This window comes from Arachis ipaensis, chromosome B1 (genome assembly GCF_059453495.1).
Source record: "Arachis ipaensis isolate K30076 ecotype BB chromosome B1, ASM5945349v1, whole genome shotgun sequence".
NCBI lineage: Eukaryota > Viridiplantae > Streptophyta > Magnoliopsida > Fabales > Fabaceae > Arachis > Arachis ipaensis.
Genome location: NC_142436.1, coordinates 77,123,022 through 77,145,520, shown reverse-complemented (window position 1 = coordinate 77,145,520; position 22,499 = coordinate 77,123,022). Strand labels below are relative to the sequence as shown.

Sequence of the window (22,499 nt, the reverse complement as noted above, 5' to 3'; positions counted from 1 at the left end):
TTTAGTGGGATTTCAAATGCATGTTTTAAAACTGACATTTGAATATTTCTTTTTTGTGAATATAAATTATACAAAATAAAAAGTAAGAAAACATGCCTCATATTATATAGTATCAGTATTTCAACGGTCTCATTGCTCAAACCAATTGAAAATTAAGCAATTTTTAAATCAAAATAACAAAATTATTATATGCTTATAAAAAATTAGCTATCATATATTGGTGCATAAATATATATGTTGTATAATTTATTTCAATGCGTATTTTATATTTTAGGAAAAGTATCGGGTACCAATATACTATTTGTCAATTTATTACTAACAATAATTAATTATTATATTTTAAACACATGTATAAAGAGATACATTTAAGAAATATATCTATAAAAACACTTTCATTAAATACAGCTATAAAAAAGACATTTTTATTAGACACATCCGCAAAGACACTTCCATTAAACACAGTTATAAACAAGAATTGGCAGAAGTTGATAGAAATGCTGTTGATAACGTAGCGAAATTGTATATTTTAATATATATTCTATATAAATAGTTAATTTAGTAGTTAATTTTCTGTCTACATATAACATGATTGTTAAAATAATTAATTATTATTCAAATAACTCCTTCACGGCGAACATTATGAATGCTCTATTCTAATTATTAAAAGAAATGCTTAAATGACTTTTTTGATGCAATGTTCCTTGTACCGAAGTTTTAGATGTTTTAATATTAGACGTATGTTGAAATTTTTTTTGGGAATATAAATTATAGAATAAAAATAAGAATGGATCATTTGAGACATTGATTGAAATCTCATGCATTAATATTAATATCTATTGAAGATGCCATTGAAATTGAAATAGGCTTATTGTTAGTGTTGCAAGTGTGAGGAGTGTTAAAATTAGTCCCACATCTAAGAAAGCAAGGAAGAGTGAGGAGTTTATAAGATGAGAGACCCATTAATTTACTATCTTAAGGTTTTGAGTTTGATGTGGTGTCTCCCCGATAGTTGAAAGCTTCCTACGGTTGGCCCAACACTTAAGTGCATAAATGAGAGTAATTGCATACGAAAGAAAAGAAGAAATTGAGAACATGTAAAAGAGCAGCAGAAAGTGACATGTGTTCATGGCCCGACAAAGATGTGAAGGTTGAAGAAGAAGAGAACGTTGCACTACCAATGTTGGCTAATTTTAAAATTAACTAGTTGATGTATGTTACTAAGTTACATTCTTGGAACAAGTTCAGGATTTGGTATTGATTTCTTTTGGCCTGAAGTATAGACAAAATCTTTTCATAAAGATTCACATTATAGTAGTGGCTAATGTAATGCCCTCCTTCAGGGAGGGGGGCTGCCCATCATGATTATGCTTCTCTCACCTATTTATGACTCCCCCTTCAATCTTCCCTCGCCGGATAGGGGCCTTTCATTCTTCTTTTTCTTCTAATAATATTTTTCATAATCAATCTTCTAATATTGCCATCATCCATGCAAGTTCACATAAATACTATCACATAGGCTGCGGTTTTCTTGATGAAGAAAAATATGTTGAAAGTGGGATTTGAACCCACGCCCTTTCGGACCAGAACCTTAATCTGGCGCCTTAGACCAACTCGGCCATCTCAACTACAGGCCAATGTCTTGGAAATTTTGATACATCTAGGTAATGTGGAATAATACATCTTGTTTATGTGACTGCATGTGGCATTAACCATAATAAATTAGTTTTTACTTTTTATTATGTTGATTTATAAAGTTAGTATTCAATAAGCTTGAATTGAAACAAAAATTCATACCAATACTATCACATAGCATGATAATTGAACTCAAAGTTTGACTGGATTTAAGTCATGTTATCATTAATCAATATTCAGTAATTTTCATCATCATTATGATTGCTCAAAAATTTCCCGGTTGCCTTTTGACCGTTCATTTGTTTTTAACCAAATCTATTATTGTTGAAGCTAAGGATGCAGTAAAGCAAATAATAGTGCTTGGCCAGTGACATAATTACCCAAACCAATAATTTAGAATCAGATGCCAATATTTTCATAATCATTGATCATCAAGTTCCGCATTGACCTCTTGCTATTGTCGTCACTATATTGTTACTTTCTGTAACATAGGAAATAGGGGATGTAATATGGACGTGTCTCATCATTCTAATATGCAACAAATTAGTGGGGATAGCTAGCTATGATGTAAATTGGAAATTAAACTAGTTAGCTACCCAAAACGGTCAAATCCAAGTTTATTAGAAACATAGAACTTAATTACTTCGAAAGTTATATGAACAATAATGTAGCATTTAAAAAATAAAGACTCACTTTTTTTTAATTAAAAAGAAAAATTGTGTTGGGATTTTTTTTAAGTAAACATTCAATTTGGTCCTTGATGAGTATTTCGAAGGATAGAGTGTTTATTGACTAAAAAAAAGCTCAATTTGATCCTTGTTTTTTAACATAATAGGACAACTGACGGAGGAAAAATATTGGTAAAGATTTTCACAAAAATTATTGCGTTGCAAATATAATTCTAAACCGACAATTAAACCTCAATCAATGTTTAAATTGTTTGTCACAAATACAAACCCAATAAAATTAACCGAAGTATTTAAACTTCGGGTCGTCTCTCAAGGAATTGCAGGGAAGTATACTTATAATTGGTTATGGAAAAGTATTTTTGGAGTTTTTTGTGATAAGAGACAAGTAATGTAAATGATAAGGAAATAAAATAACAACTAAGAAAAGTCCTAGCAAGGATTGAGAATTGGAATTCCTATTCTCATTATCATCATCAATTGTGATGGTAATTGCCTTTTGCTTTTACTTAGTTAACCTCTAACAATGAAGAAAAGTCAAGTGAGCAAAATCAACTTAAGTTTACAAGTCCTAATCAAAGACTAGATTTAGTGAAGTCTAAGCCAACCAGCAAGTCTCAATCACTAATCAACAAAAGAATTTTGATAACTCAAGAGTCTCTAATTGATCAATCCAAGTTAAGAACATAAAAATCTAATTTAAAATCCAACCAAGCATTTTATCAAACACTTGGAAGGCATAGAATAAAAACTTAGAAAACTAACAAGACATAGCAAAATCTAAGACCAACGATTGCATTAGGAAACAATAATAACAAATGGAGAAAGAAGCAATCATAAACATGAAAACATAACTTGCATTAATAAGGAGTAAAGGAAATAAGAAGAATTCATAAACTAAATTGGCAACATAAAAGAATCAATGATAGAAGTAGACAAACCAAAGTACTAGAACAAATAAAAGTATAAGAAAACTAAATAAAAGTAAGGTAGAAATCTGAATTTGAGAAAAACTAAACCTAAAAATACTAAAACCTACTCTAGAAAACTACATCTAAACCTAACTAATGTGAATGAAAGTATGAATGAATGAATCCTCCTTCCAGCTCCACTCTGCAGCCTCTAATCAGTATTTTCGGGCTTGAAACTGGGTCCAAAGCAGCCCAGAAATCGCCCCCAGCGTCTTCTGTTTAATGTAGCACGTGACTCTCTGTCACGCGTACGCGTCAGCCACGCGTACACGTCGCTGGTCTTTTTCACTGGCCACGCGTAGGCGTCAGCCACGCGTGCGCGTCGTGTGTCTACTGCACCAGTCACACGTACGCATCGTCCATGCGTGCGCGTCGCTACCAGATTCTGAAATACTTGATTTCTTGTGTTCCTTCCACTTTTGCATGCTTCTTTTCTATTCTCTAAGCCATTCCTGCCCTATAAACCCTGAAAACACTTAACAAACATATCATAGCATCGAATGGTAATAAGAGAAGATTAAAATTAGCGAATTTAAGGCAAAAAAAGCATGTTTTCAATCATAGTACAAAATTAGGAAAGAAAAATATAAAACATGCAAATTATATGAATAAGTGAGAATAATAAATAAAATCCGCTCAATTCAATACAAAATAAATCGTAAAATAGCGGCTTATCAACAACGCGATCATTGACAAAAAAATAAAAGTAATATTTTTATTATTAGTTTTTATGTAAAAACATTCAAAAAATTACACCATAAAGAACCATAAAGAGTGACATTAAGTCAACAAAATTAACTAGCACATACTTCAAAAAAATTAGTCAATTAACTAGCACATAATTGCCGTGGCTCATTAAGCCAGGTGTCGTCCTCACGTTATTTTAAAATAAAATAATGAAGAAGTAGATTGTTAAAGGTAAAGGTTATTCTATTATCTCTGTTTCTGCGTTGCTCCTTCTCTCTCCCTTCTAAGTTTCTCACTCTCTGTCTCTCCTCCTTTTCTCTCCTCCTTCCTTCATCGTGTCAGTGTATCAATCTCTCTAAGGATCTCCTTTTTCCCAGTAAAAGCCAGTAGAACCGGCTGCTTCAAACCCTAAACCCTGCCCCCTTTTCCATTTTCACTCTCAGGCACAGAACACATCGAAAGCCGAAACCCAACCCGCAAAATTCTAGGGTTTGTGTTTGCGGTTCCATAATGTCTCAGAACGGGAAGCTCATCCCCAATCTCGACTAGCACAGCACGAAGCTCCTCAACCTCACTGATCTTCAGCGCATCGATCCGTTCGTCGAGGAAATCCTCATCACCGCTGCACACGTCACCTTCTACGAGTTCAACATCGACCTCTCCCAATGGATTCGTTCCTTTATAATCTCCTTCGTTTCATCTATTCCATTCTCTATCTCTCTCTATCTAACGCTTTCTCTCTCTTCTTTCTGCGATTACCGTTTGCAGAGTCGCAAGGACGTCCAGGGATCCCTCTTCGTTGTCAAAAGGTCTACTTTTTGTTCTTTTTCCTTCATCATATCGCAACAATTCATGAATTCCACGATCCGATTGCTTTTTGTTTGATTTTCTCTGATTTAAACAAACCAAATGAACCAAATTCAATTTTCATTCCATTCATATTTGATGTGCACACAGAAATAAAAAGCATAGCTTGGATCTACTAAGTCATCAAGAACAGATGAAAAGATTCGGACATCACCTTAAACTATTGTTCAATGATAAGAAACCATCACAATCTCAGACAAAACAACTCTGCAGAGGTTTCTGTCAGGTAAACACTGATAAGATTTGTTCATTCTTAATGTTTTCAATATTATATATGTTGTTGGGTTTTTGTTTTAGGGGACTAAGTTTGTTTCTCCAAACCAAGATGATTTTGCTGTGATTTCACCAAGAATTAAACTCAGAGATGGGAGGCACCTGGCTTATCTTGAGAGAGGGGTTTCTAAGGATGTGGCAAAGTATAAGATCATCATTGTCCATGGTTTTGGAAGCTCCAAAGAGATGAACTTTCTCGCACCCCAAGTACAATTACTCATTCCCTTTCAACTTAAATAGAATAGTAGTACTATACAATTAAGATATTCATATGCTGAATAAGGTTACTCAACGTGTATATATACATATATACAGGAACTAATAGATGAACTAGGCATATATCTACTGCAATATGACCGAGCTGGGTATGGAGAAAGTGATCCAAATCCCAAACACTCGCTCAAAAGTGAAGCACTTGACATTCAAGAACTTGCTGATCAGTTAGAGTTAGGGCCACAGTTCTATGTCATTGGAGTCTTAATGGGTTCATATGCTACATGGAGTTGCCTTCAGTACTTACCCCACAGGTACAGAATTACAACCTTCCATATGGATATATAGATTGCAAGACAAAATAGTCTATTAGGATTTGTTTGATAAGAGGAAAATTGATAAGAGATTAATTGAGTATCCAGCTGGATTTTGATCTGAGATTGCATCGCAGTTAGGAAAACAGAAATGAGCTCAGAACGTCTACAAGAAAATTAAGTTAAATAATTTTTCTTCTTGCTTATATTTATATAAATTATATTTATAAATAATTTTTCTTATTGCTTATATTTTTCTTCGAATTTGTGTGCTCAGGTGAGAGAGTTAAGCATAGAGTGCGCTCGAGTTGGCGGAGTGGAGATTCCGAACAACAAGAGAATTGAGTTCTCGCTACAGTACATCCATGGAATCGGAAGGAGCAGAGCTCGCAAGATTCTCTGCGATATAAGCATGGACAACAAGGTCACTAAGGATCTCAGCGAAGAGGATCTCATCACTCTTAGAGATGAAGTCTCCAAATACGTCATTGAAGGCGATTTGGTTAGTTTCCTTTCGCTTAAACCATTCAATTAATTAAGAAGAAAGTTTAATTTATTGATGTGTTTATTGATTTTCTCAGAGGAGGTTTAATGCGCTGAATATAAGGAGATTGAAGGAGATTCAATGTTACAGAGGATAGGTAGATAGGTACGTTTACTGAAGAAGGCAAATGAAATAGCAGTGCTATGCGATGCCGAAGTCGCACTCATCATCTTCTCTACCAAAGGCAAGCTCTTCGAATATTCCAGCGATCCCTGGTTCGTACCTCTTCATTCTCTCCCTCTCTGACCCAATATCACCTTTACTTAATTTCAATGCTCATAACTATACATAATATGGATCTTGATTAATTAGTAAAATTTTAATTTCTGTGTGGAAATTACTTAATTAAGAACGCCACCGATTATGTGTTTTCATCTGTTTCACATTAAGAGTACTGTCCACATGCAGTAGTAGGAGTATATATGCTTTTACATTTCCTATTTCCTCTTATATATATGCTTTCTGTGTGTAACAAACTCTGCTTTATGCTTAATTAAATTTGATTAGCTTTCATATTCCTAATTAAGATAGTATTTTGTTGAACCAGATTGGGGTTGGGTGCTTATTAGAGAAGCTAATAAGGCTAATAATTTGAATTTCCTCATATAGAGCTGAAGCTTGCCGGACTTATTTTTCTTCTTGCTTATATTTATATAAATTATATTTAATTTGTTCTTTTTTTTGTGGTTTAGTAATGTTTTTTTTTTGAGATAATGCATATTTTAGAACGAGTGAAATGAGAAGAACCAGTTGATTGTAGAAAGAGAAAAAGCTTTTAGCTTTTTTTGAAGTTAAAGATTGGTTTCTGATATATATTTAGTGGTTCTAATATTTTATATGCTAAAGTTTTTGCTTCTTTTATGGGTTGTTATGTTAATATAATACATTGGAATGAGGAGTTGTGTTGAGACAATTTTGCTTCTTTTGGTTTTAATTTCTATTTATCTCTTACTTCTATTTAACAGCAGAGAAAGAAGAACAACTCGAGCATGGCACAAACGCTAGTGATGCCTATAGCTCCCTCTCTCGCCCTAATCTCAAACCCTAGACCTCTTTCCAGAGCCGTCTATTTCCCTGTTCTCAACCCTCCCAAGGTAACATAAAACAAACTCTACCTTACATTTTATAATGTGATTTCTTCGTGGATAAAGATGTATAAGAGAGCGATTGAGGAGGTTGTTGGTTTTGGTTCTCAAATTGCAAAACAGTTTTACTTAACATGGAAATGTGGTCAGAAAATTTTCAAGAAAGTTAAGGTAAAAATTTTTCCCTTTGACCTCTTTGTGTATAAACTGTGATAAATTGTGATCTCTTTGTTTATGGAGTTTATATTTCATTTCCAAATAATCCATTTAGTTTGTTGGATGTCTGAACTTCTTTGATTAATATTTTTGGATGAAATTTACTTTTATTGTCACATTGGACCTATAAAATGTGTATTTTTAACATGACATTGGACCTATAAAATGTGTATTTTTAACATGGTCTCTGACAGATAAAATTTGTAACTTTAATAAAAAAAACCAGATATTTATTTCTTTCAGTGATGATACTAAATCATTTTTTAATCTTTGGATTACTGATCCCATATTCCTTAATTTTGACTTTTATATTTTTCAATCTTAAAAGATATAATTTATGCACCTGAATGATAAAGTTATTTTGTTTTAAAATGTGGAAAAACCTATAAAATTCGATATGGTTCAATTTCAACTGTTGGCTTCCTCATTTGCTTCAGATTGGAGCTATTTATCTCTTATATTTCTCATTTTTCCACCATTTGGTTCGCACTGGAACTCTTAACTTTTATTTTTTAACTCTTAAATGATTAATTTTTATGCATTTATATTTAAAAAACTTCTGTACTAAAAAGTGGAAAATTTGATAAAAATCAATCCAATGCACTTTGTTTCTATTGAATCTGTAATCATCAAATATCTAACCTGTTCTGGTGAGCGAACATTTGGAATTAAAGAACTTCTGTTGTGTTCGGCCCACTTTTCCAGCCCCTCATCCGAGGTCTACCATTTCAGTCGCGAACTCGCCATAATGGTTTCCGCCGTGGCCTCCGCAATGCCTCTGGACACTGTTCTGAGGGGTCATTGGCGGCAAAAAACAGTAACGTTTGCCTTTAGGGCTTCTGTCACCACCCGCTCGCTTTGACTGGACCAGATTCCGATTCCGTTGGGCATATATCGGCATTTTTAGTAATTAAAGAATTGCTTCTTCCTCTTCATAGATGCTGTCAGTGTCACTGCAGCCGTTTACAGCATCCATCCACAGTGTTCTTAGAGAGATATCGCAGAGCAGCATTGACAAAATAGCCAGATTTAAAGAGAAACCTAAACTGAAAGGAGGAAAACAGAGTTGAAGGGCTAGGGTTTCAGAGTGAGAAAAACATCGAGAGAGAAGGAGAGTGTGTGTGTCTCAAGCAAAAGCAAGGGGATGGTAGAATGCAAAAAAGATCAAGAAGTAGAGAACTGGGTTTGAGAGTGAGAGTAACACCGTGAGAGAGAGAATGAGAAAATGAGAGAGAAAGAGAGTGTCACACAGAGGAGAGGAAAGGATCGAGGTCACAACACCGACGAAAATGATCCAGGCCAGAAAGAGAGAATAGCCAATCCAGGAGAGAATGAAGGGAATGAGGGGATTAGGGTTTTTGAGAGAGATAGAGAGAGGAGAGACAGTGTCAAATGGAAGACACTGTTCTCTATCTTTCATTTGACGATGTCTCTCCTCTCTCTATCTCTCTCAAAAATCCTAATCCCCTCATTCCCTTCGTTCTCTCTTGGATCGGCTATTCTCTCCTTCTGGCTTGGATCCTTTTCGTTGGTGTTGTGACCTCAATCCTTCCCTCTCCTTTGTGTCACACTCTCTTTCTCTCTCTCACGGTGTTGCTCTCACTCTCAAATCCAGTTCTCTGCTTCTCGATCCCTTTTTGCATTCTACCATCCCTTGCTTTTGCTTGAGACACCCACTCTCTCCTTCTCTCTCGATGTTTTTCTCACTCTGAAATCCTATCCCTTCAACTCCTTTTCCTCCCTTCAGTTCGGGTTTCTCTTCAAATCTGACTATTCTCTCAATGCTGCTCTGCGATATCTCTCTAAAAGCATTGTGGACGGATGCTGTAAACGGCTGCAGTGACACCGACAGCATCTATGAAGAGGAAGAGGCGATTTCTTTAATTACTCAAAATGCTGGTATATGCCCAGTGGAATCGGGATCTGGTCCAGTCAAAGTCGTGGGGAGTGGCGACGGAAGCCCTAAACGTTACTGTTTTTTGCCGTCAATGACCCCTCAGAATAGTGTCCGGAGGCATTGCGGAGGCCACGGCGGAAACCATTATAAGAGAGCGATTGAGGTGGTTGTTGGTTTTAGTTCTCAGCAATACAATTTTACTGCATATGGAAATGAGGTCAGAAAATTTTTAAGAAACTTAAGGTAAAAATTTTTCCCTTTGACCTCTTTGTGTATAAACTATGATAAATTGTGATCTCTTTGTGTATGGAGTTTATATTTCATTTCCAAATAATCCATTGAGTTTGTTGGATGTCTGAACTTCTTTGATTAATATTTTTGGATGAAATTTACTTTTATTGTCACATTGGACCTATAAAACGTGTATTTTTAAGATGGTATCTGACAGATAAAATTTTTAACTTTAATAAAAAAATCAGATATTTATTTTTTTCAGTGATGATACTAAATCATTTTTTTAATCTTTGGATTACTGATCCCATATTCCTTAATTTTGACTCTTATATTTCTCAATCTTAGAAGATATCATTTATGCACTTGAATGATAAAGTTCTTTTCTTTTAAAAAGTGGAAAAACATAAAATTCGATATGGTTCAATTTCAACTGTTGGCTTCCTCATTTTCTTCAGATTGGAGCTATTTATCTCTTATATTTCTCATTTTTCCACCATTTGGTTCGGACTGGATCTCTTAACTTTTATTATTTTAACTCTTAAATTATTAATTTTTATGCATTTATATTTAAAAAATCTGTACTAAAAAGTAGAAAATTCTATAAAAACCAATCCAATGCACTTTCTTTCTATTGAATCTGTAACCACCAAATATCTTTTCTTTGCCTTTTCATATTCTCCTTTTATATTAGTTACTTTTTTATTATTTCATTCGTTATTATTATTACTAAATGCCGTTTAACAAGTTTCGATCTTATTTTGCCACAGTCATTTGACTAATCCTTGGCATGTTTGTGCATTTACTAAATGCCATTTTTTTAGTGTTCTCTTTTTAGGGACAAAAAAAAATAAAAATAAAAAACTAAGCATTATCTTATGGCATATGTAAATTTTTACTCTAATATAACTTTATTAAGATATTATTATAGCTTTTTTGCACTTTATCCACTTGGATGTGTTTATAAATAGATTCAGTTTCCCTTGGTTTAATCACAGCTGTCTAACTTCTTTCTACTTCCTTGGTGTTGTTAATTTAAAAAGTTTGTTAGTGTTTTAACAATTGTTAGTTTACTAATTCTCTTTGTCCCTTAACTTAGACGAGAACATACATACCAAAAATGAAAACATATTATTCTTTCAATAAAAAAATTACTACCTTGAATAATTTGAAAGCTAAATTTAATGCTGTATATCTGTCGCATTAGTACATAGTTCCATCCTTGACAATTTTTCTATGACTTTCTTCATTTTTCATTCTTTCAAACATGTTATTTAATACAAAGACATGGATATGTTGATCACTTGCTTTGTTTAACTCGTGTTGGTCTTTGAAATCTGTTAATAATTGAAATTTTGCTATTTACTACTTTATTTTTTTTATTCTACAAGGGCATGGATTCAAGAGAATTAGACAATCAATCATGGTGGTTTAGTTTTAATTTGTTCTTTGGATAGGACAATGCTTATTTAATGTGTTCTTACTTGAGTTGAATTTTCGTTTAACTTGTGTGTCACTCTAAAATATGCCAATGTTTGAGATGTTGTTCATTTGAAGGAAAACAGTTTTCAAAATTAGTAGAATCAGAACTTTAATAGAAATGCTGAGTTTTGCAAACTTTGCTTTATGAATCGAATGACGGAGTACAAGCTTGATTGTGCGAATTTCGTTCATGATTTATGATCTAGATTGGTTCAAGTCTGTGGTTAAAATGGTTAGAAAGAAAGTTTAGTAATATAAAGCTGAGCAAATGGGTCATGTATGATTTTAATCCTTACAATTTTATCAATCAAAAGGAAGCTATTGATGGAATATATAGTCAGTCAAAAAGTAATAGTTATATGAAGCAAACAAATCAGTCTTTTTTCTATCTAGCAAGTTATTTTGTTGCTTGAGCTTTTTCTAAGACCTCAAGGGTATTTTTAATTGTGGGGTAAATATGAAGTCAAAATTTTCATAGATAAACTTAATACATAAAATATACACTTTGGTCAAAAAATTTTTCTATACTACAGAGTGACACTTCTAAATAAATATCTTCATAAAACTTTGGTTGAAATTGTTAGAGCTTATTGAATACAAGTTGGATTGTATATTATGGAATCCTTGTGCTTCAACACTAACTAACTAACAACCATAGAGGATGAACTAAACTGTCTATAAAACGTCTAAAAAAAGTGTTACAAAGATTTTGGAAACTAATTCAAGGAATTCTACTTTGATTACAAATGTAAAAGCAAGATTAGAGCAAAATCTATCTGCATCTAAGCCTACAAATCTCAATCAATAGTTAGGACTAATGGTCTCCACAAACCATGCTACAAAACTTGAAGGATTTTCATTTCCTTGACAATTAATAGTACTCAATCCGATTAAATAAAATATCTTCTAGATATATTTTTTACTTTTTAATTAAAAATAGTTTTATGTTTTTCAAATAATCATTATTTTTTTTGAAATTCCTTTTTCATAACTTTGCTAAGTTTACAATTGAATTGATAATTCTTTTCTTTTTAAATCTTAAACAATAAATTTATTCAAAAAATATTTAATTTAATTACTCATCTATTTTTAAGTGTGTAATTTTCTCTCTAAAATCCTTTTCACATTTTTTTGTCCACTTATGATTTTTATTAGTCACATAAAATTTATCTGAAATTATAAATATTCAATCCATTTTATGTTATATTATTTTTTTTTGTTGATGCATCATATACAATTTTGAATATTTATTTTATAAAATCTATAATTTAGAAAAACATGGAATTATACGGTACAGAATAAGAAGATCTCCCACTCATGTTACATTTTTATCATTGATGAATTCTGCATATAACACCAATAAATTTTATTTCCTTTTCTCCCTTGACCCCATCTTCCATCTTCTGGCTTTTCTTTACAATTTTCTAGGCTCCTACACTTGGCTGTTTGCACCTCTTCCATTCCTTCCAATGGTAATGATTTCTTCCCAAACTTCATTATCCTGTATTTGTTTATCTTCAGAGTTTTTGGTTCCTGATTCTCCAAGTAATACAGATAATAGTAAATCATAGATTAATCCACCATCTTTTTTCGCATCTAACCACAATTTGGTGGCACCATGCCTGAAAAATATCTATAATTTTATCAGATTTTACCTAGTAAATTTCTCCTATACTTCAATACTAATACTACTTAGTCTCATTATTTGCTTAATTTCTGATTCTCCCTCAATTTTATATTTGGTATTTACGTATCTTTATTTAGTTTCTTATCTCACATGCTGTGGTAGTTCTCATTTACTGATTTTTGGAAATGACATACTCATTTAGTGCAATGACATGCTTTATAGTTTCTCAAGTAAAAGTTTATCCATAATAAAATCTGAATTTTCTGTATAATTTGTTCTGAGTTTTGGTATATTATTTCTACCTTTTATGTTCGGTTCAAAGATGCAGAACTTTTATTTCGTTATTTGTTCTCAGCTTTCCTGTGTTGTTTGTGGATTTTATTCTAGGATAAAAATGCTAAAATAATTCGAATAGCGTGAAAGTGTAGTCTGTGTGTTCAAATCAGTTTAATGAAAATTTAGTTTCTTCAATTAGTCACTTGAATTGGATATTACCTATTTAGTGAAAAAACATGGTCTAAAATTTCAGTTTTTTATATTTTCTCATTAAAAGGGTTGAATGTTCCTTTTTGTTTTTTGTCAAAAGTTTGGGTGTATACTTTGGATATTTAACTTGGAGTTAGAAAATCCTAAAAATTTTTCAAAATAATTAAACAATTGTGATTTTAACTTAATCAATTTGTGTGCACTTTCTTAAAAAAGTAGTTGAGTTCAACAAGTTGTATAAAAATTCCAACTACTAACCAAGCTTTATGTTCTAGACTATGTAGTTTATCCTTTTATATTGTATTTTGTGCCACATAATTTATGAAGTTAAACAATTTTTCTTAGAAATTGGATTGTGTTACATTATTTCTAAATTAGTGTGAGAAGAACAGATTTGTTTTCATGGTTAGAAAAAAGAAATTCACTCATATTTTGAAGCGATTTTTTGTAAATTTATTTAAAAATAAAGTTTTTTATCTTTTATAATTAGTAATTTTATGCTAACCATTTTTTTTCTTTTGCCAATGGCGATCAATTAAAAAAATAATAAAAAAATTTAATGATCAAATTTCGAATAATGTTTTTAAGAAAGATTGGAATAAATATATAAATTATTTGTTAGTTATTAGAAGATAGTGCATTTTTTTGTAAACCGGTACAATTTAAATTAAAAAAACTAATATACCATTTTTTTAAAAAGCAATTTTATCAAAAGAATTAAACTATTTAAGAGAAAAATAATAATTTATTACAATTTTAATTAGAAAACTAATATATTATTCTTTTAAAATCTATTTTATCAAAAGAATTAAACTATTTAAGAGACAAAAATAATAATTTATTCTCAATTAAATTTTTAATATGATTACATCAATGGTTGGTTTATGTACACTTTAAAAGACACTGGAGGAAGCAATTCTAGATGCAGTTTAATTTTCCAACCTCTTGGACAGTTATCCCATATATATAAAATACAATAATTCATAAAAATATATCACTTACCCAATAAAGTGAAACAGAGAGCACGGGTTGTGTGGTTTACTACAAAAAATTCTTATGAATTTTGCAACATTAGGATCCATGAATGGTGGCGGTGGTGGCTTGAATTGTGCCTTCAATTAAATTTGCACTTAATCTCATTTGCATTTTTAAAAATTAAATAGAATCAAATTAGGAAAGTAACTTATTATTTTTAACAAATTATATTTACTGTGGTCTTCTGAATATTTTAATGTTTATTCCATTTTTTATATGGTTAATACATATGTAAATTTTCAACTTGAAACTCCTAACATGTTTTGATCTTCAATCTTTCTTATTAATAGTGATAGTATTGTGTTTGCATGTGAACAAGACACTATATGCTTCTAATTTTGTTGTTTATATTTATAAATTGTGTTTGCTGTCATGTGATTTATGAAGTTGAACAAGATACAGCGTACTTTGAAGAAGGAGGTCATTAATCAATTCTGAGAAATTCTCAAAGAAGGAGAGCTATATTCTATATCTCGATTCACGGTAGTTCCAAATATTGGTGCAGCAAAAATTGTAAAGCATCGATATAAGTTGCTTTTTCGGTTTGACACGAAGGTTATTCCAATTTTTGATGTTGAGTTTCCAGAGACTTCATATTCATTAGAGACTGTTGAAAGTGTTGTTCAGATGGGACAAGATTCAGTCTACTTGATCAGTATAATTATGATTTACTATCTTAAATGTACTCTAATCACAAATAAAATGGATATGTATGTTATAAATCATCATTGTATGTTAATCTCTTTCTGTTTGATGTGATCAGATGTCATGGGTTTCCTGATAAGTGTTCGTGACTATTCTGATGTTGAACTTGACGATGGGAAAAAGTTTAAATTAGTTCTCATCTAGTTGTATTCAAATGGGTTAGCATTTTATTTGATTGTTTATTGTTTATTGCGATTTTTAGTATCTGATTTGGATTTTTTCATTCTTTATATGTCCGTATTCATGGAGTCTACTAATAAACAAATTAGTTAGTACTTATGTTGAACATGTCATATTGTAGCTCTTATCTCACCTGTAATTTATTTGGAGATTTTTTAACAAAGATGCGGTTGGCTCTTATGAATGCTGTCTCGCAACTGCCAATCATTTTACTCCAATCTGTCAAGGTCAAGATTTATGAAGGTATTCTGAATTTTCTTTTAGAATTCATTGTTTCGTAAAGAATTTCAGCACTAAACATATGGCTTCAAATATTTAAGTTACACCTGATTTACATAAGTTTTATAAAAAATTAGTAGGTTATTATAATGTGTGAATAAAGTTAATGTTTTAATTAATGTCAATCTAATTATAAATGAATAGTCCCAAAATTAAAAATAAAGATAATGAAAAGATTAGAAGCTCTCGAGCATGTGATAAATATGATATTTTTAGTATAAACTCAGTCAAAAAAGAATTGTTAGAGAGGTTTATGCCCTTATTAATATACTATTGATAATAATATTTGATTTTATGACTTCAATTAGAATTATTTTCGGATGATAAAGTTTATTTTGATGTTATTTTTTTCACAGAAAAATAATATATTGATTTTATTATTTTTATTTTACCAATAATAGGGAAGGTTGTAGTTCAGAATGTAATAGATTGTACCAAAATCATGATCAATCCTGATATTCCAGAGGCTGTATGTTTTATTACTAGGTGAGCATCAATTTTTTCTTCTAATTGGTGTTATGTATTTTGTGTATATTGACATTAATGTTGGTATTTAGTAACTTTTTTTGTGACTATAAAATATGTAGATTGGATCCTTCAGAGTCATATTTCATTGACTCTATCACCCTTGGTAATGGATTTATTGTTGCTGATGTCGATGTTGATTTTGTCAATCTCTCTATGAATAGGAGTATTAAGGAATTAAGAGAAAATGATGCAGTTAGTAGAACTTAATTTGTCATTTTTAGGATTGTAAACTATGTGTAACTTTGCTTATTATAGTTGTCTTTCTTTGAAATTTTGTTTTTGTGTTTCTCATCATTGTAATTATTTCTAATTCAATATTTGTGATATAGGATGGTTTCTTCAATGTTGTTGCTAAGATTAAAAGTATATGCAACAATTTTGATTGGTGGTACTACTCATGTGTCTGTGGTTATCTTTTGGAGCTTTTTAGAAGTCATTTCAGTTGTTCCGAATGTGGAAGGAAAATAAAGAATGCTGTAAAGAAGTATGTCCGATTTACTTCTAAGAAATATCATATGTTATATAATTTATATGTGAAATTAGTTCATTGTTAAAATATCTTATAATTATTTTATGTCTTAATTTAGGTACAAGGTTTTAGTAGATGTTGAGGATGCTACTGGAAGTGCTAGATTTGTTTTGTATGACCGTCCTGCAGCGCTCTTATTCAGGAAAAAAGCTCATTGAGGTTCTTCGGGATCTTGATGCTGAGCACTCGGTATAGATATATATTTCATAATACCAAAACACATATTTTATACTTTTTCATTTATTAATGATATTTGGTCTTTTGAGTGACATTCATTTATTTTGGTTGACTTCATTTTTATTTTATACTTTTCTGGTTAATTGTAGGTTGTGTATGCAACCCCTTATCCACCATTCTTTAATGATGTAATTGGAAAGAAAGTTGTGTTTAAAGTAGATCGGAAAAAAGTTGGAAATAGACCAAATGTTGGGACATTTAAAGTAGTCAACTGTTCTGATGATCATGTGATTGTTAACAAATTTAAGACAGATCCTGTTTCCAGTGTTAGTAGTTCCATTCCATACTTTACTTTGGACTTTGTGTACCGTGAATTGATCTTTTGTTCTTTCAAAGACATATAGTTACCATGCTTTTTTTGTTTTTCCTTTTTTATTTCTATCTTGATCAATTAACATTTTGTGTAGAGACTTCTCCCTCCAACTGTATTTTCACCGATTTATGAGGATGTCATTCAAAATTCGCAGCCTCATGATGAAATATCATCTCTTGGTAGTAGAATCTCAGTTACTTCTGACAACATGGAATCTATTGAAGTTGATATGGAGGCTTTGGGTGCTGCGTATAACCTTACAAAGCCGATACAAAATAGTTTAGATTGATTTTGTATAAATATAAATGATATTAAGCATGCTGTTTGGATTCAATTTAATTAATTTTCTCATGTTTCTTTCGTTTCTTTTGGATCATAAAATTCAACAAATTATAGGATCCTTGTGTTCTGTTGGCTGGTACAATTACATCTATCTCTAATGATAGGAATTGGTGGTACTCAGTTTGTTTGTGTGGTGAAAAAATAGATGCTGACCAATCTAAGCTCTTTTGTCACCTTTGCTTGACACATTGTTCTGATGGAGTTTTGAGGTTATCTTTTGAACTATGTTCATTTTTATTTATATATTTTTTAATTAGTAGATTTTTGGGTTAGTTTAGGACTTTTGGATTATTTTAAAATATCTTTACTGTTATTTTATTATTGTAAATACAAAGTAAAAGTTTATGTTAATCACGCTGGTGGTTGCAATGCATTAATTCTCCATGATGGAGATGTGCAACACTTAATGGGGAAAAAATGTTCTGAGGTTTTAAGAGATGATGACTCCTTTATCTTGGTTAACTTCTTCACGAGTTACTTCTGAACGAGATTAATTTATTATCTATTTGTTACATTGATGCGTATAATTTATCTAAAAATTGTGAACTATTCAGATATGGGTTTTGATAACAACTCTTTTATTTCATATGGTGCTATAAGTAATATTGAGAATCTGTATTTTTTCCAACTAATATTGAAATAAAATTAGTGAGGAGTTTATTCTTATCTGTGTTATTATACTCCACTTGAATTTTAGTTGGATATGTTTAACATTTAGTTGTTTACTGTTTGTAATCTAAAACTGATGAGTGAGTTGTTTCTCTTGGAATTGGTAATGTATTTAGGAGTTGGTTGTGTGTGTGTGTATTTTTTTTTGTTAGTGGTATTTTTATTTTTAAAAACTTTTATGTCTTGCAGGTCACATTCTTAACTTTATTAGAAAATAAGACATTTATTTTAATTTCATTTATGATGCTAAGTTAGTTTCTAATATTTGAATTATTGATGTTGTATTTTTTATTGGAGATTTAATTCAATAAATTAATAATGTTGATGTTCTGCTTTTTTTTTTCACCATGTTCTCTAGACTGGAACTCCTTATCTCTTATATTTTTACCTGTTAAATGATATATCTTTATTCATTTAATGTAAAAAAAATGTTGTGATTAAAAGTAAAAAATTCTGTAAAATTCTCTCTGATGTGATATCAATTGATGATTTCCTTAATTTGTGTCTTTAAGATACGTCATGTGTATTGTTACTACTCTTTAATTTGTTCTCTTTCTGTGTCTTTGATTTTTTGGGTTTGATATTCTATTCTTTTTTTTCTCTGTATATTCAGATACTGACTTCTCTATTCTTCTATTGTCAGAATGAAGAATTTCACTTGGATGCATCCGATTTTTTGTACAAATTGATAGAAAAAAAAATTGGTATTCATGGTTGATCCTCAGCCCGTTGAGAGTGACACAATATGCCCTGCGTATAATATTTTTAAAGTTTCTACACATGAGTTTATGTTAAAGCTGATTGAACGTGTTGAGAATCGTGCTTTGAATGCGGTTAGTTTAGTTTTCTCTATTGACTTCCAAGATATTTTTTAATAAGTGTTTGTTCACTTTTTTAGTATTATGCGTAACAATGATATTGTCTTCTCTATCAAAACATGTATAATTAGTGTGCTATTGTTTCGGCCTCAAATGTGGCTTCTATTGAAGACCATGTTTCACATATTTCTGGTTCAGTATTACCTGCTGTAAGTTTTCATCTCTATGTTGTATTTCCGACCATTTTTCCTTGATATCGTGTTTTTGTAGAACTGGTTTTTTATTGCTTAAGTATTTCGTCTTTAATTAAATTTCAGTAAATTTAACAAATTTCATTTTTGTTGTCTAATTTCTTAGCACAAATCTGTTCGTGTGGTGAATGAAATTGTTTGCAACAAGAGATTGGCATCCCCATACCGTGATGTACCAAGATCTACAAAGCAAAAACTTGAAGATACCTTTTCTAGGCGTATAGATGAAACTTGGAATGATAATGAGGAGGCATCATCATCTATGAATATTTAGGATCAGATTCAGTTGTTGCTAATGTGATTTGCCTAGAATGTTTAGTTACAATGTGTGATTTAGTTTCTTTGTGTTAAAGATATGGTGTTGTAGTTTTCTTGAATTGGGTTGTTGTGAGTTGGTTGGACTTAGACATTCTGTTAATATTTTACTTGCTGAAGTTCTAAATTCAAATGTTTCCTTTTATTTGAGTAACCTACAATTTCAGTTGTAACTTTATTAGTAAATAGTGGAGTTTGTGTTCTAATTAAGAATTTTTAGTATATTACTTGCGAAATTGATGCATGTATTTCTAACAGGTGGTTTGGGAGAAGTAGTTCTCCCAAAGAATTAAGGTAAATATTTTGTCCTTTTCCTTTGGTCTTATATCTACTACTTGTATAATTGCCGTGGCTCATTAAGCCAAGTGTCGCCCTCACGTTATTTTGAAATAAAATAATGAAGAAGTAGATTGTTAAAGGTATAGGTTATTCTATTCTCTCTGTTTCTGCGTTGCTCCTTCTCTCTCCCTTCTAAGTTTCTCACTCTCTGTCTCTCCTCCTTCATTCATCGTGTCAGTGTATCAATCTCTCTATTTATCTTCTTAATTATGTTGTTTATATTTTTAAGTTGTATTTGTTGTTCCATAATTTATGAAGTTGAATAAGATACAATGTTTTGAAAGAGAATTTCTATAGCCAATTCTAAGATGTGTTCATCAAAATTAATGTTTTGAAAAGCAATGATACTTATACAAACAATGAAGAGTTAGAAAAAATACTTATGTATTGAGTGGTTATAGAGTAAATAAATTTGTTACATTTAGTTAAAAATCGAATAACAAAAGTACTTTTTATTAACGTAAAAAGTGACAATCCAAGAACACTGAAAAAACAAATCCAAAAGAAGGAACAGAAATTTTCAACCCATGCGTTGCACGGGTCTTCTGCTAGTATATATATATACGGATGTTTCAATCTAAATGATTATATATAATGTTCAAAGTCTAGTATGAATATTATAATTTTTATTATATATGTCAAATAATGTCTTTACTAGTTTTCAAAATTGTCCTTTAATTTTCATTAATATTTTTGGCTTTTAATTGTAAAATTTTTATTTATATTTTTAAAAATTACATTGAAAATTATTTATTTGATTTCATAATAAATGATCTTTTAAATTTGAATAATTTATTAAAAATTAATATAATAAATATCATAACAATAAAAAATTAATATGAAAAAAAAATTATATACAAAATCCTTTTAGGATAAATAGGTCCTTAACAAATAAGTTCCTAGCCAATTTGACGTTAAAACAATGTCGTTTTGTTAGAGTGAATAGGGACAAATAGGCCCCTAACCAATTTGGCAGTGACTACATTACACTTAACTTACCAACTTATCACCCAAACGTGCCACTTAAGCAATTTTCATTACGAGTTAATGGCATAAATGACGGAAAAATTGTGTTGTCCTATTGCGTTAAGGGATCGGGACCGAATTGGGCTCTTTTTTGTTATCAGGAAATACTTTGTCCTTCGAGATAATAGTTAAGAACTGGGTTGGATATTCACTCTTTTTTAAATAACGTGAATATGGAGTTGTTATTGTTAGAGTATAATCAGGATCAATTAAGATCAGTTAGCATTAATTATATTTATTTACCATATCTGTATATTTATTATAGGATATTACACTTTTATTACTTTGATTCTTCTAGCACCTATATATATCCTTATATATTGTATCACTCTCAACACACTAAATAATACACAAATACTTTTTTTAGATTATTCTCTTTGTTTCTAACCATTATATAATCTAGGAATGTCATTATTTTGGGATAATTTCATGGATTTTAAGCCAATCCAACTAGAAAATTATGGGTTGGGTTGAAATCATGGATTGATTTGATTTCGAAATTAAAAATCATCAATCTATGTAATTCACCCAACTCACCTAATCTAAAAAAAAAATGAACAGTAATATACTAATATTAAAAAACATTCAAAAATACTATGCGGAGAAAAAAAACCAGCCATTAAATTGTTTATCATGTCATTACAGAAAAAAATGTTGAACATCGTCGAATTTATTGGTGAATTTAGCAAGGGTCGTTATTGGCAGATTTAGTAGCATATTTTTCGACAGTTACAAGTGTAAATTTATCCCCATAAAAACTTGCCAACGGAGTTTATTTTATCCCCAAAAGGGACGAGAAAATTTATTTTCTAAGCGCCAATTTTATTGAGAAATTTACCGTAAAAAATTTTTATGGTAATGTGAATTAATGAAACATGGCGTTTTGAACAACTACTAGCACATTACCGTCAGATTTATCTGCTAGTAAAACTGACGGAAAAATTGAATAAAATTCTAATTTAAAAATTCTTTCCCCTCACTTCTACAACTTCGCCCTCTCCTCTCTCATTCTCTCTCACCTTGATTCTCCCTTTCCTCTCCCTTTCTCACCAGAGATCCAGGCTTCGCTGTCACTGCTGCCTCATGGGTTTCTGTTGCTGCTGGGTTCCGTGGGTTGTCGTCGCTGTCTCGGGTTCCATCATCGTCGCTGCTTCCTCATGGGTCATCGTCGCTGCTAGGGATAACAATGGGTCACCATGGGTGGGGACCCCTCCTTCGACCCCGTCCCAGTTTAGTAAAATGCCCCCGTCCCCGCCCCATCCTTCTACGGGTATCGATTTATTTCTCTCCGCGGGTATCTATAGATAATTGTATATTATTAAGTTTTAATTTTTTTAAAAAAATTAATACAACCATAATAAAATCTTATATAATTCAACCAAAGATATCAAATTAAACACAATTCAAACACAAATTTAACATAATAATATATACATAAAATTTTTAACATATAAATTAAAATAAAATGAATTAGAGTTACTTACATAACTTATATATAAATTTAAGTAAATTTTCTTTTTTGAGAATTTTGCGGATCCTCTGAAACAGGTACCTCAATCCCGTCCCATCCCATTTATTCGTGAGGATGGGTTACCATTTCTGTATGGATTTTGCGGGTCCCTGTTAGCCTTCCTGTTGCTGCCTCGGGTTCCTTTTCCAGGTGAGTGTGAATCCTCCCCATTATTCAATTTGTCAATTTTTAAATTTAGTGTTTCTTTTAAT

General features: G+C 31.2%; 2 protein-coding genes, 1 non-coding gene and 1 pseudogene across 4 annotated transcripts; 3 read left to right on the top strand and 1 right to left on the bottom strand.

Moving 5' to 3' along the window:
- Window positions 1–1,544: 1,544 nt before the first annotated feature.
- On the bottom strand, window positions 1,545–1,625 carry TRNAL-AAG (transfer RNA leucine (anticodon AAG)). The gene has a single exon. It is a non-coding gene; the product is annotated as a tRNA-Leu (tRNA).
- A 3,351-nt stretch (window positions 1,626–4,976) lies between these two features.
- Window positions 4,977–5,713, top strand: LOC107631721 (uncharacterized). The gene is made up of 3 exons (XM_016335266.3): window positions 4,977–5,069; window positions 5,141–5,323; window positions 5,432–5,713. The coding sequence occupies exons 1-3, from the start codon at window positions 4,977–4,979 to the stop codon at window positions 5,675–5,677; spliced, it is 522 nt and encodes a 173-aa protein (XP_016190752.2). The 3' UTR covers window positions 5,678–5,713.
- Window positions 5,714–5,911: 198 nt separating this feature from the next.
- LOC110271410 (small ribosomal subunit protein uS13c pseudogene) lies at window positions 5,912–6,382 on the top strand (annotated as a pseudogene). The gene is made up of 2 exons (XR_015902694.1): window positions 5,912–6,145; window positions 6,225–6,382. The product of XR_015902694.1 is annotated as a small ribosomal subunit protein uS13c pseudogene (transcript).
- An 8,847-nt stretch (window positions 6,383–15,229) lies between these two features.
- Window positions 15,230–17,306, top strand: LOC107608586 (uncharacterized). Its single transcript, XM_088502839.1, has 7 exons — window positions 15,230–15,374; window positions 15,812–15,896; window positions 15,998–16,130; window positions 16,268–16,422; window positions 16,526–16,574; window positions 16,794–16,970; window positions 17,112–17,306. Exons 1-7 carry the CDS (start codon window positions 15,230–15,232, stop codon window positions 17,304–17,306), a joined length of 939 nt encoding a protein of 312 aa, XP_088358965.1.
- The last annotated feature ends 5,193 nt before the right edge of the window (window positions 17,307–22,499 follow it).

Bases quoted from the DNA above. Each gene is read 5' to 3' on its own strand.
- LOC107631721 (XM_016335266.3), top strand. From the start codon at position 4,977: ATGAAAAGATTCGGACATCACCTTAAACTATTGTTCAATGATAAGAAA. The intron at 5,070-5,140 runs GTAAACACTGAT...TTTTTGTTTTAG, and splicing joins TCTGCAGAGGTTTCTGTCAG to GGGACTAAGTTTGTTTCTCC. The intron at 5,324-5,431 runs GTACAATTACTC...ACATATATACAG, and splicing joins TGAACTTTCTCGCACCCCAA to GAACTAATAGATGAACTAGG.
- LOC107608586 (XM_088502839.1), top strand. From the start codon at position 15,230: ATGTTGAACATGTCATATTGTAGCTCTTATCTCACCTGTAATTTATTT. The intron at 15,897-15,997 runs GTGAGCATCAAT...TAAAATATGTAG, and splicing joins GCTGTATGTTTTATTACTAG to ATTGGATCCTTCAGAGTCAT. The intron at 16,971-17,111 runs GTTAGTAGTTCC...CATTTTGTGTAG, and splicing joins AGACAGATCCTGTTTCCAGT to AGACTTCTCCCTCCAACTGT.